General features: G+C 37.7%; 1 protein-coding gene across 1 annotated transcript in view; it reads right to left on the bottom strand.

Moving 5' to 3' along the window:
- Positions 1-14,331, bottom strand: part of ABCC8 (ATP binding cassette subfamily C member 8) — a 75,352-nt gene that overhangs the window by 20,030 nt on the left and 40,991 nt on the right. Inside the window, exons 17-25 of the mRNA XM_062608877.1 lie at positions 13,070-13,105; positions 11,746-11,781; positions 8,591-8,689; positions 7,655-7,739; positions 6,320-6,400; positions 4,336-4,473; positions 1,818-1,943; positions 1,030-1,129; positions 190-437 (exon numbers count right to left, since the gene is read on the bottom strand). Of these exons, the coding sequence (XP_062464861.1) occupies positions 190-437; positions 1,030-1,129; positions 1,818-1,943; positions 4,336-4,473; positions 6,320-6,400; positions 7,655-7,739; positions 8,591-8,689; positions 11,746-11,781; positions 13,070-13,105 (949 nt within the window). The remainder of the gene's footprint in view (positions 1-189; positions 438-1,029; positions 1,130-1,817; positions 1,944-4,335; positions 4,474-6,319; positions 6,401-7,654; positions 7,740-8,590; positions 8,690-11,745; positions 11,782-13,069; positions 13,106-14,331) is intronic.

Here is a 14,331-nt window from a genome sequence, read left to right as displayed (position 1 = left end):
CACACAAACCTGAACTGTGAGGCTTATTGCATTGTGCACCCGAAAATGCATTAACCTTCAAGATAGGCTGGATTGGCTCTATTACTAAAAATATAGCACACTGCATACAAATCTTAGAGCAGAGATTGACAGTGGGAGATCACCACCACAGTTAAATCATAAGAGGAAGGTGAATGAGGCATTGCGTACCTCACAGTGGGAGCAGTTTTTCAGCTCTATCTCTGGCTTCCCAGAAATGGCATCTGAGGTCCAGTGTGCCAGGCAGTAGTCGATGGCCACCATTACTGTGTGCTTGAGCAGCTGGGACAGAACCAGCAGTGGCAGAAGGAGGATGCCTGCGGTGCTGAGGTACTTGCCACAGGCTCTCCAGGGCATCTTTGCTCTCTGGTGCAGCACTGAAGACAGGTTGTCTTCATCATCACTTTCTGTTACCTCTTCTGCAAAGTGCAAGAAAATAGTACAGCCACACTGACTTACTTGTACACACCTTTCACAGGGGCTGGGAAGTAGCAGCTACAAAACAGGGCTTACCACATCAGATAAAGAGTAGCTTTAAGGTGGAATTACCTATACAGGCATGCACATATTAATCTATTATAGTAGTAATGCATGCTAAAAAGATTGCACTTGGTGATCAGTGTCTTCAGCCATGTTTTTGCAATTCAGAAGTACTAGCTTGATAAAAATAAATTGCAATTTTTTCCTGTGTAAACCCTGAAACAGGTGTGCTTAGCTGTTGACAGGTTTGAAGCTCACCCAGCATAAGTTATTCAGTATTATCTGTCATTATCAAATTATGTTCAAGTGTAATAAAAATATTTCAAAAGCTTAGAGGACGCTATGACTTCTGAATGCTTGAAATCACTGTAGTCCAGAGGTAATACAAATGGAAACAGCACTCTTATCAATTGTGACCAATCTGAAAAATTATTATTCTCTTGACAGTTTGAATTACATTAATTCATGCTAATAAAATTTAACTGTGAAACAGTGATGTAGTGGCACTGGGCTCAAAGGGTGCCCTTTTACCTTCATCCTCTTCATCATCTTTCAGCAGAGCTTCACGGGAATACATAGTCCTCCGGAGATTTGTTCTTTCCAAAACAGTTTTTGTCTCAATAATAGTCTCCTAAAAAAAGGACAGTTCATGTATTTTCAACCAAAGAATTAATAAGAAAAATTACCAGCTATGACAAAATTTGTTTCTAAACAGAACATCAGTGAAAAATAAAAGTGAGAATCTTAGAGCAGGCAGTTTTAAGTGATGGATTTGCTATCTGTGGATAAACCCAGATGACATAAATTAGGTCTCCGACATTTATTTGAGGTTGTCAATCCCAACCCTTTTGAATCTTGGACATATATCCCTGAATTAATAAGAACTGAGATTCATATCTCATTCTTCCTGTGTTACAGTATTAAAGACAAAATGTGTTAAGCTTGATATAGGCACATCTGAAAAACTTAAACCAAATGCAATGAGTAAATTCAGGCATATTTTAGAAGCAGTTTTCACTATTGCACACTACCAGTATTTTTCCTAAAGTGGTCCAACTAAATATTCCTTAGATGATAATATTTTGATAGGGCTTCCTATCAAGAATGGATCAGAGGCAACAGTTTCAAGAAAATATGAGATGTCCAGATGAAGGCATTTCTCTTAATAGATAAATAATAATAATTGTAATCATAACACTATGCTCATACTAAGTCAGAAATCACACACAGCATATGGCAATCCTTGCTAATGCTTTCAACCTACAGGAAAAAAAAAAGAAAGCCTAATTTTTTGAAAATTTTGATTGCCCATCAAAAACCTTCTCCAGCTCTTGGTCCTGTCGATTCATTAATGTCTTCCAGTGTTCAAATAGCTCAGTCTCTGACTTCTGAATGTCCTTGAGTGTTCCTTCTCTCTGGATGGTACCATCTTTCATTGCAATTATCTAAGAAGTTGGAAACAGAAGTGGTGAGATGAATGGCTGTGTATCTCTATTTATTTTAAAGTTATGTTACTGTGCCTGGACAGAATTTTATCTTTACTAAAATAAAGAATATTTCTGCCAGTAAATTTGTCTTCTAAAAAGACAGTGGCGTAATCACTTGACTCAAGTCGAAAAGTCCCTTTTACTCAAGATCCTGCAAAATCAGAAACATCCTGCACTTCATGCTTTCAGAAAGGAAGGCTGCTTTTAAGTAAGAAGGAAGAATGAGGTCCCCGTCAGTAGACAGGAGAGTGCATTATTCTTCCTAAATACTAGTCATTAACAAGATTTTAGAGTTCTCTTACCTCCTAAAAGAAAAAGGCTATTAGCAACATACTCTGCAGCATGCTTTGCCCTTATTCAGGCAATTAGATGTGAGCATGCTGGCTCTACTATCTGTTTGATCTAATGGACCTGATAAGGAAAAGCTAGGGAATTTGAATCTCTAAAGCTTTTAACAGCATGAACAGTGGACACAGTCTGGAATAAAAACAAACTATAAATGCAAGACAAAGTCTGAAGAGCTGGTTTCCAGGTTTATATCAGTGTAACTATTATAGACACAGTGTAACTACCTTCACTTTACATCTGACAAGCAGAATTGGAAAATGAGGCATGTGGGTTGTAAATCCACATGACATCATCAGAAAATAGTTAATGCAGTGTTTATTTTTCTCTCTTCCTGGAAACTTAGAACTTTACATGGGCAGGGGGTGGGGGAAATAATCTATCCCACTTATTGCTAAGGATTTACACCAGAAGAAAGGAAAAAATAAAGCAAACAAGGATCTTGCTGTTGTCAGTTTATTCAGGAAACTTCTAAGTGGGCTGGACTTGAATTCTTCTCAGAGTTTTGCTACGAAGATTTAGGAGGCCCATCACATATACTTTTATTTTAAATTCCAAATTAAAATAAAAATTCCTGCTGCAATCCATTGGGTAAGACTTGCTAAAGCTTAATAAGAGCTGTGCTTAGGGGAAAAAATACATTATTTCTTAATAAATATTTTTAATTACAAACTTAATTAATACAAATATTCCTATCCTACAGGCTGTTTGGAACAGTATATTTCATAAAACATTACTGAAACCCAATTAGAAGGCAATAAAAATAATTCTCATAGACATCTCATGAAGCACAAACACCTAGAAATGGGTCTGACATTCATAAATGACATTCATAAATTATACTGATACAAGGCCATAGATGTGCATATTTAAAAAAAAAAGGAAACATATAGTATTGAAGAAGAGGAGGCCAAGATGGACTTCATAGGGAGGGGAAGAAGAGGGGCAGAAAACTCCTGTATCCTGAAAGACAACTGGAAAACCAGAACTGTGTTGAGACCAGTGGCAATTTGTAAAGGTGTACAACTGAGGGACAAGGTCATAGTAGACACAATAAGGGAGAAATGCTGCCCACCGAAAACACGACCAGAACAAGATTAATGTTTATCTGCAACTTTACAGCAAGCCAATATGAAGAAGAGGAAGCAGCTGAAATTATTGTTTCCTGAGACAGACTAACTGCTGCTATAGGCCGTGCAAGATGCAAATGAGAAAGAAGCCCTGCTAGAAGGCATAACTGCCGTCATCAATCAACATGGGCAAGAAGATTGAAGATGTTGTAGCTGGATAACTGCAGGAGAACTAGATGCAAGGCCAGTGTGAACCAATGAGACTCTTCCCCCCCAGAAGAATTTCAAAAAACCAAACCTCCTTATCCTAAATGATTTGCCTCATCTTTGACAACTACAGTTGCAAACTGCTATAGAAAGCATACCGTTTTTTCTTTCTATTTTTTTTCTGCAAACCAGAAGATCTAACAAAAGAAGCGTAACAAACCAATTTCTTAAAATTTTGCCAACATACAAAGGGTAAGGACATTCTTGGTACGGCAGTACCAACTCAAGGAAAGAGTTTCTTCCTTGTATTTCCATGTATCTCAATATCTATAAATACACTTTTCTCTGTGAAAGCACAGAAAATTCCTAGTAACAGCCCAAGCAGTGACAAATACGTTACTCAAATGTTTTGCTATTTTGAGGTTTAAAAAAGAGCTAATTTTTCCAATATAACTAATAGTTTGGATATTCAATATACTTTAAATGCAGCCTGTTTCAATGAGAATAGTATCAGGTGTATGAAAATCCGTCCTATTTAGGTGTTCTAAGATGGGAATCCCAAAATTATGGTACCCAGACTCACTGGCTAATTTTCAAATGATCTTTATTATGTCTCTTCTCATTAAATTAGTGCTTGGAGGAAAGATGAAGTGGAAGCTTTGTTTGTAGCAAGACATATTAGTGCCCCATTGTTGCCTCCTCAGAAAAATCAAGAAGAGCTGCCTTACCCAGTCAGCATGGGGTAAGTACTGCAGCTTGTGTGTTACTAGCACGATGGTCCGCTTGTCTTCCCGTAGCATTTTCAGGATCCCTTCTTGCATGAGGTGGTCACTGAGGTGGATATCCAGTGCAGAAAATGGATCATCCTGCCACAAGGAAAAGAGATCAGCTTTTGGAGCTAGCACTCTAAAAAAGATTTATGGAAACTGGCAAATTTTTAATATCAGTAAAACCAGTTACATCAATACAGACAATCAAAAGGGGCCATCAGATCCAAATTGTTCTGGGGAATGGTTTTCTTTAACTACATAGCAACAAACCTTGAACTGTCGTTTTGCAGCAAGTGCTCAGACACAGGGTAACAGCAGCTATCTAAACACTGATTTCCAGAGGCTTTCACGAAACTGCTCCTCTCAATAGATGTGTTTTGTAGCCTACATAACCGCAGTACACTGCTTCTGTTGGCCTCAAAACAATGCAGCAATATATGTCTGTGGCATATCTTACATAATTGCTCCAGGGGCAGTGAAAAAGAGCACATTTTTGTTTCGTACGTAATTGCCTTCTGATTTTCTTTTCTAACCTATAAATCAAAATCTATTAATGAAGAAACACAAAAGGAGAAATACTGATCATTTTGATGACTCTGCTCAGATGCTTGATTTATGACCTAGATTATTTTCTTGAAAATATGAATTATATGCAATTAATTTAGACATGAACTAATCTGTACCATCTTTTGAGGGACTTGTTTACCTAATCCTGCTTCTGTGGAGTTTCAAATCTATTATTTCTGCTTGCACAAGTGATACTGGCTGTAGAATTTACTTAATATTATTATTTCATACTATTATATTACACTTAAACCAGGATTTCTTAAAAATGAGATTATTTTTTCTTTTCTCTAGGTGTTTGCTGATAAAGTAGGGTTGAATTTGAATTAATTCTGCTTTGTGAGTGACGTCATTGCCACCAGTTAGATAGGAAGAGGTATAAGCAAAGAGGTGAGGGCTTTAAAAAATCCTCTTGAAAGTGTGTGCAACTGTTTGTGTACTGTGCTTACTGAGCCAGAAGGTATGTTGTCAGCTTTACTGCTGCAGTTTTCTGATCTGGTACAGACCTAAACATCATTCTGAGCCCTAAGTTAGTGCACAGCCATGTCATGTGCAATGCTGCACTGCTGGGCGCTGTAAATGCCCATGATGTTGCACTGTGGAGTCAGGTGAGGCTGGTGATAAAGGTGGCATTCACCATGTAAGATTATAATGATGCATTAATTACAAAACACCTGATAAAAAAATTGGTTCATGCTACAGGACTAGTCTGACATGCAACAAAGAAAATATCCTAATTACAGTGAAAATCTAAGTCCCAGACTTTTAGGGATGACTGCTAATGTGCATAACTTTTCTAATCCCATGTGACTCATGTTTCACTATCATAACAGCTGGATTCAAAGCTCCTTGGAAACTGAGTTTAAGAAGGAAGTCCTAAATTGGAAAGCCAGCAAGCTCACTAATATTGACTGCATAAATGCATCTGTTTTGCTACCTATTAAGTTTTCAGAGGCTGTTCTGACTCCTTTTTCCATAGAGCTTCTGTTGAAGTTAGGACAACAAGCAGTTCAGGGTGGAAAGATTTAATATGTTGCAGGAAGAAAACACCACAGACACAGGACAACATTAATTTTAGGCCTGAGACAGCTTAGGAATTTCACGAATACACCTAAGTAAAGTACCAAAGATAAACACAAAGGTCAAAAAGAAATTTGAATAGACTAAGAGGGGAAGCATCAGCATTGCAATTTGTATCCTTATACCTATGTGTCTGTCAGCAGCATTTAAAAAATGCTTCTTACCTGAAGGCTAGCTAACAGCAGATATAAAATAAACAGTGTACATTTGGCTTAGCTCAGTGAAGCACAATAAAATACTCTAAATACTTGCATCTCATGATTCTATTTGGAGCATAAACATAATGGCACCTACTCACCAGGAACACAACATTTGTCTGCTGGTAAAGTGCTCTTGCCACACTGATGCGTTGGCGCTGCCCTCCAGACAGATTAATACCCTAGAAATAAGTAGGAGAAAAAACAATCAGACAGTTATAAAAAATATCAACTAAATATTCATATTCTGATTGGATTATCCACAGAAGACTTTCTGGACAAAGAAACTCAGAGGAATTTTTCGTAAGTGTGGGCCTGCAATTCAGCTGAGAACACAGCACAGAAATTGTTAGAAAAGCCAGAGCACTCTGTCTGGAGCTGTACTCCATACATACCAGAGGGACAGGAAATGTTTAATGGTTTGTGATGACATAATGGTGTAGGTGGCATAGATATTCTGCAGGCAGTTTAAACTTCTACTCAAAAGTTAGCCTTATGTGTCTGGCTGTGCTCTGTTTTTTTCTTTTTTTCTTTACAATTATATAGATTATATATACCTGTCATATAGATCAGCTCCATTACTTTCTATAATCAGTAATTGCTAGCTGCTAGGTCAGACTATGCTGAGGTGAATACTACCTGGTTGCTATTGCACTTGTTCTCAGCCCTTACTCCCCTGCTACCACCCTGCTCTGAGTTACTTACCCTTCCTGTGATCCACCTGCAGTTTCACAAACATTAAGCTCTCATAAGCCACTACTGCTGCCAAAAGTGTCTACCCCACCTTCTCCCTCCCCATCACTTCCCTCCTCCTATCAAAAAAAGATTTGTATGGCTACACAATGAATTGGGTTAGGAACTAGTCCATTTAAAATTAACATAGTAGCCAGTGTGGAGATCATAGGCATGGAAAAGTATCCTTCAATACATCCTTGTGTGGGGTGGTTTGTTGTGTTTTGGGGGTAGTGGGGTGTTGTTTGTTCATGACAGTGCCAGAATATGCCAGAGTAAATTGTTCACAAATCTGTGTTTCCTTTCTTGTCACTCCTTAATCTTTCCTGATGTGATAAAGCTTTGTTTGCTGTTGATTAAATGCCTGCCCTTCTTTAAATGAAGCGGTTCTAAAGACCTAGGAATTATTTATTTTTACGTTACTCATAAAGAAACCAAAAAATGCACTGTGAAGTCAGGATATTAGAGACAGTGGCCACAGAATTAGTCAAACATTCTGATGGCAGCACATTTAAATCATTTCATCTCAACATATGACATGTTTACCAAGCAATGAGCTTTCAGACTAATGATCCAAATGTACACTTAACTAAAAGATCACCTTTGTTGCCAAATAACCAGTAAGATTTTAAAAACACAAGAAAATAATAAACCCCCCTGTATATATTTAAAACAAAAAGAGAAGCCTGTAGCTGTTTACTGACCCTTTCTCCAATCTGGGTTTGGTCTCCATGAGGGAGAATGTCAATATCAGGCTGGAGGGAACAAGCATCAATTACTGCCTTGTACCTGTGGAAACAAAAATGTAATGTAAAATCCACACAGATACTGCTAAAGAAGCACATTTCCTACCTGCAGAGGAACAAAACTTAACCAGCTGGAAAAATCACACAGTGGAAAACATGTTTGTTAGCCTCTAATTGTTCTAGATGGGATCTCTTTCACTGATAAAACAAACAATATTTCAACCAAGAAATAGCATCTTAGGTCAACTTCCCAATTCAAAATACTTAATATTTAAAACCAGGCAAAACAAGCACAACTTCTTCTGTAGTATATAGAAATAGTTAACTTTTTGCATGTCCAGGGCCTTTGTTTCTTGTTTCAATATCCGACGATGACAGAAAAAAAAAAAGTATGTAGGATGTGAATTACATAGCCAAGCACTTCCTTTGGTGGTGGTGGGGGAATGGAATACCAGCAATGAACTTTTAAATCTTTTAGAATGTTTGGTGGGCATTTATACTGAATAAAAAGGCAGCTTATTAATCCTTCATGATGTACCAAACACTAAAATTGTAATAAACAATAGTCCCACTCCCAAACAGCTAATGTCCTTCTAACACAGTTAAACTAGCCAATTAGGTGTAAAAAGAGAATACTGCATGCTAAACAAACACGGTTCTTCAAAATGAAAACACTTCTACAGTTCAAATGAGACTGAACTCTGTCCCTTGTGTCCAGGAAAAAAAAAATGGTCAAAGGGGGACCACGCAGAATTCAAGGTCTTTTGCCATGTTCAGGCAGGTGCAGTACTTTACTAGAGGAAGCTGGGGACCCACACGTGACCTGAGGCCTATGCAAGTCCATTACTTAGGGAAAAGGGGAGTAAAGCATGTAACAGTGCTGGAACCTGGTACCTCTGCTTGTTAAAAGGGCTTTCAAATGTGATATTCTCTTCCACCGTGGCATTGAGCAACCAAGGCTTCTGTGATGCATATGCTACTGAGCCTCTTTTCCTGGAAAGAAAAAAAATAAACAATAGAAGAGAGTTCCTAGCTTACCAGTGCTGTAGGCATTTTTGGAAACCATTTGCTTCTAAAGGAAGAAATTCGTAGTAAGTCTTCAAAAAATGCTGTGTTTCATATATTTTCTTTAGGACAGCCAACAGCTCTCCCATCAAGGAAATACGCAAGATGTTAAAATTTCCACCAGAACACTGAAATTGTGCACCTAACTGAATTTCACTTTGCTCCCTCTTTTCCTGCTGTTAGGTGACATTTGGAGAGGTTAGCTCAGTAAGGCTGCCTCTTGAGCAGTGCAGATGGCAGGAAGAAAATTACCAAGAACTGAATCCCAGCTGTTTGGATAGACTAACAAAAGAATATGTAGCAGATCATGAGTTAGGCCACACACTTCAGGAGTGTATTTCTAAAAAAATATTTTTAAGGTGTTTAAAAAAATATAACAACTCCAAACTTGCACAAAGACAATCCCCCCCACCCCCAACACATTTGTTTTCTGCATTCTAAGATGAGAACTTCAGTTATAAAGTGAATGGGTAGCCATGGTTAGAATCTTTCTGTGTCTGTAAAGACAAGAAAAGAGAACACAGACAACAAATATTTACTAAATTTTTCCCCCAGTGGAACTGCTCCCATAATGCACCAGCAGAAGGGACAACTTGTGAGGTATGGTAATAACAAGATCTTACCATGCATATTTTATTTCATGGGTATTATTATTATTATTATTAATTAAGAGTATCTGCCTACTAGTAAAATTGTAGTGCTTTTGTTGGCTGTTGTGCACTAAAGACCTCAGCAGGGCAGAGCTGAGAGAACAGCAACATTTTTTATTAGAGCATCTGATACTGTCGGAAAACTCATTGACATGTCACTATTTCTCCAGAAAAGGGCCAAAAGAGGAAACATGCACCTAAAAGCAGATCTGTTTTCTTTCCAGCTATATCAGCTAATCCAATAAAAAGATAGGGCGTCTCACTCAAACGTAGCCTTTGTCTGCTAGACAGCCATTACAGCAGTTGGACCTGAATGCAATTCAAACCATGAGGACCTTTATCTTTTTTTATCACAAGTTAAGGTCACTTGCCCTGCTCAGTTTTTCAGGCTTTCACCAAGCTTGCTTAGAAGTCATTATAGGATCCAATTTTCTTTGTTGACCTGAAAGAATACACAGTTACGCTACCCTGCTAGCATGTTTCCAAGTTCAAATGTCTGATGGCTCATTAAAATTTAATTGTCTTATAAATTCTCTTGGAAAAAATGACATAGAAACAAGCAAACAAAAAAAACCCCAAAGAAAAAAGTCAGAACCGCCCTGCCTAGCCAGCCCAGCCCGTAGTCCCCAAATGTAATTCAAAGAGCACTCAGTTCTGCCTCAAGAGAGAATAATTTTTTTTCAATTAGTATAAAATTTTCATCCCAATGATTGAGAAAAAATTGCTCTGAGTATTCCAAGGTGAATGTGTTCCCTTTACCTCCTTTTCATTACTTGAAACTGTGCCCTTGCTACTCTTAATTCTCAGTGTGATTTAGTTACTTCTAGTTTATTTTTTTGAAAAGCAGTAGCAAAGTTTTGACAAAAAGATTTTTATAACTTTCGTAAAAATTGTTTGTTTATTTAGTGGAGATATTGGGTACTGCCAGTAAGATGCCCTCCATGCTGAGAACAAGCATAATGTTTACATTCACACTCTGCTTTTAGGCCATCAATGAGAATTAATCACTGCAAGGAATTTGGGAACAAGCAATGAGCTTGCCAAAGTTCATATAGTACTTGGAATTTAGTAAACCACTCTAAACTAATCCTGACAGTAGGGTGACACATCAGGGCATATCATATTTTGACATAAGAAAAAAGCTTGCAATGCTTGCTCATATGAGAAATCGGTCGCATGTCTACAGTGCTTCTTACAGTAAAGAGTCAATCAAACAAAACTTATTGAAACTGTGAGAAATGTGGCCAAAAAATCCAGAGAACAAAATACTCTGGAACAGAATGTACAACGCTTTCTCTGAAAGCCTGCCTTGAACCTGCCTAAGATTTCACGCTCAAGAGACTGAATGCAAACAAATGGCTTAGCAGACAAAGACTTACGAGGGATGTATTCTGCAGGTGGAAATAATTGCCTCCCATCCCTAGACTGCATAAACAACCATCCATTTTCATCAATGCAGTGTAATTTTTTCCCCTGGTAACACAAGACAGACTAACCATAGCCCCTTAATTATCACAAAGAGGCAGACAACAAAATCCAACCTTACAGTAAGTAGGAAAACCCATCCCTGAGCTCCCTGGAGACTACGCACTTTGGCTTATATAGAAATCAATCCTGTTCATTAATTTAGAACCAGAAACAACATTGTAAATACTGTTTGTTTGAAGTTACTAATCTAACTCTAGGTTCACATTTCATTTTGTTACATCCAGAAGGCTCAGTACCCATTCAAGATCACTGAAAATAAGACTAGTTAAAGGACATTCCTAGTTGAACCTCAGTGCCTTAATAAACCTACCAAGTCTGAAATGTTGTTGATTTTTAAAAAAAAACATAGATGATCTTGAAATGCATGGATTTATGATAATAATAGTAGAGGAAATAATACATTGTAGAACCTTTCCTGTGTGTTTTGGGTTGCTGACTGTAGTTTTACCTTAAATACTTTGCACAATTTGTGGATTTCTACTGTGAGTCAAGAACTCAAACTCAAATGTTCCTCAGATATGAGAGAAATGTGTACTGTTATGTCCTATACTACTAGTGCATGAACAAAAAATATGCTCCCATTAACTTCAGCATGATGGTAGGCAACAGAACATTTTGATATTGCCAGTCCTGAGTATTCAGAAGCATAGCCTTTATTAAACTGAGCACTAGTCACTTGCTTGTTTTTACTTCTAAATCTTGCAGCAGATGCATACAGAGACAATCCATTTGCCTTCTAAGGAACAACTCATTAAGTGCAGGTTCTTCTGAAGAATGTTCAGTCACAGGATGGCTGAGGCTGGAAGGGACTTCTGGAGGTGCCCATTAGTTTTTGAAATGTTGTACCTGAATTCTGTATCGATAGGCAATTCTCTCTCTGGGCTGCAGAAAACAAACATAAGGTTGTGGGGTTTTTAAATTATGTTAGACAATACAAATAATATCTTAAAATACTATCACCATGCTATAAATTAAAAATACAGCAAAATGACAGCATAACAGAAATAAAACTATCCAAGTAGTAAAATTCTATAGTACATAATGATACCGACTTAAAAAAGGTATGGTTAAAGCTTCAGTTTTTGAGAAACGCCAAACAACCTCGTGGAATCATTCAACATCTATGAGCAAATAAATGCTCAAGACCTTACAAGACTTTGGCTCAAAATACCCTCTGTTCTGAGAACACCGAAAATTTCTACAGGATGCTAGTGCAACAAACCCACCAAACATATTCCTACAGCACTTCCTCAACACAACTAGGATTCCCAGAATCTGTGATAATGTAGTTAATTGTTTCATCGTCTAATATTCTTTCCTACTTCTTAATATACTTGCCATACTGCTGTGCATGTTATCTCACTGTTTGCTGTCCACCTCCATAACAGTTTCAAACATCCGAATGTCTAATTCATGAGCATATTTCCCTTGTACTTAATGAGTTCAAATGTTTCGCTTTAAGTTGGTCCAGAAATTGCAATCTCTCTTACACAGAAAGAGCTGTGAGATTTCCAAGTATTCTTTACAACGAGGCTTAGTCATTAAGATGCATGAAACTCCTCATACTACACACAGATGGGAGCAGAAGTTTTGCAGGACTCAGACTGATAACCAGATAACAAGTCTGAGAAATAAGGTAAACTGAAGAGGCTGATAAATCCAGAGAAACAGCAGTAAAATAGTTGGTATGTCACAGAACCAAGAAAATATTCTGGTCAGTAGAAGAAACACAGTTTATCATAAATCAAGAAAAAGGACATCGTATGACATTTTTCCTCTGCCAATTTCATTAACAAAGTTGTCACTGATTTTGGCAGGGACAGGATCGCCACTTTTACAACCATGTCAGAAAGCTTTGCTCTCAGTTGATTTGGTAGGTGCTCCCAAAATCCAAGCTGAGCTATGTGAATCAGGTAAAAATAATTTTCATGCAAGATAGGATACAATTTTCAAAGTCACCAAATGGCAATGTTTTCTTAAAGGAAATCCAGTATTGATTTTTCTAAGTCACATAGTGGTTTAAAAAATTGTATCCTCAGCTAATTAATGCATTTCACTGATTTTCAGAATTCTGACTGTGAAAATCTCAAGCATAGATTTCAGAAATCTTTGGCTCCTTCCATTGCAATCAATTTAGTAGGAAGACCAATAACTGCATACAATAACATACCTGACGTCTTCCCCCGTCTCACTGTCAGAAGCACAGCTGCATCACAAACAGAAAGCAAAGAGTGTTTATTTAAGTAAGCACAGGCAATCTGCCCCAGAAAGTAAAACTATTAAATTCCACTTAATGCACAGACTGCAAACAGTATTTATCACAGAGCTGCAGCACAGCATCTGTTCCTTCCACACAAAGTGACTTGATGTTGGCAGTCAATTTAAAAAAAAAAAGTTTTTTTTCCCCTTATAAACTTTTAATATGACTCAAGAAATAAAATCACCTCTATTCTGTCCTGAAGGTGCTATCACAATTGAGAAGTCCTAGAGATCAGAATCCAGTTCCATTAAAAAAAAAAAAAAGGGGACATTTTCAGAGAAAACAACCTGATAATTTGTAACACTGTATTTTTCCATGGCAGTAACTGCACCTTTGCAGCACATACTTCAAACATAGTTTGAACCCCAAATCCCACTTGCAACATGCTTCATTCTGTACCAGCCCTATCCTAGGAAGCATGTGCCTGGCCAGTTCCAGTAAGTGTGGGCAAGTCTGAGAGATGGACAGGTTTTGGTTTTGCTGGCTTTGAACATGTACCAAGATGTTCAGACAGAGCTGTTTCGGCAGGGTGACTGGCCATCCTTATTACTGATGCTATATTCAGTTCCATTGAAAAGAATAAAAAATCTGTGTGTCAAGTGTATAAACAAAATCAAGGAGGAACAAAGTTTTTCAGACTTTAAAGAGAACAGTCTCATTAACTTCATGCTAACACCATATGCTTACAAATATCCAGGAAAGAAAGCTAGACCTGAAGTTTAAAATGTTGGCTTGAGAAGCTTCCAAAATGTTTATGCATAGTTAGGAATGACAGCATCTAAATTCAATTTAGTGTAGAATTAGAGACCGCCAGCCAGCACTAGTATCTTTATTCCAAAGGTCAGCATACTGAATAAAGTTTTTCCACAGTCACCTCACACTCTACTGGTCTTCAGTGACTGTGTGAACTCAATGGCACCTTCTCCAAAACCCCATGAACCTGCTGCATACCATTAAGGAGCAACACATTCTTTACAGAAACTATCAAGGTGCTGAAACAGGGAATATCTTTTCCAGCCCCTAAATGCACAACAAAAGGACCCTGAACAACAGTTTCTGCTTCCTATAGCCCCTGGTAGAAGGCCAGGCATCCATTCTACTGGTGAACACCCTGGTAACTTCCACCAAGAAAGTGATGTATATGTGATAATAAAGTCTAGATCTATAATGTT

The sequence above is a fragment of the Pezoporus occidentalis genome, unplaced genomic scaffold, assembly GCF_034315485.1.
Source record: "Pezoporus occidentalis ecotype Australia unplaced genomic scaffold, CSIRO_AGI_Poc_V1 ctg131, whole genome shotgun sequence".
Lineage (NCBI taxonomy): Eukaryota > Metazoa > Chordata > Aves > Psittaciformes > Psittacidae > Pezoporus > Pezoporus occidentalis.
Note: the sequence above shows the minus strand (reverse complement) of the source record. Positions and strands in the feature narration are given on the sequence as shown.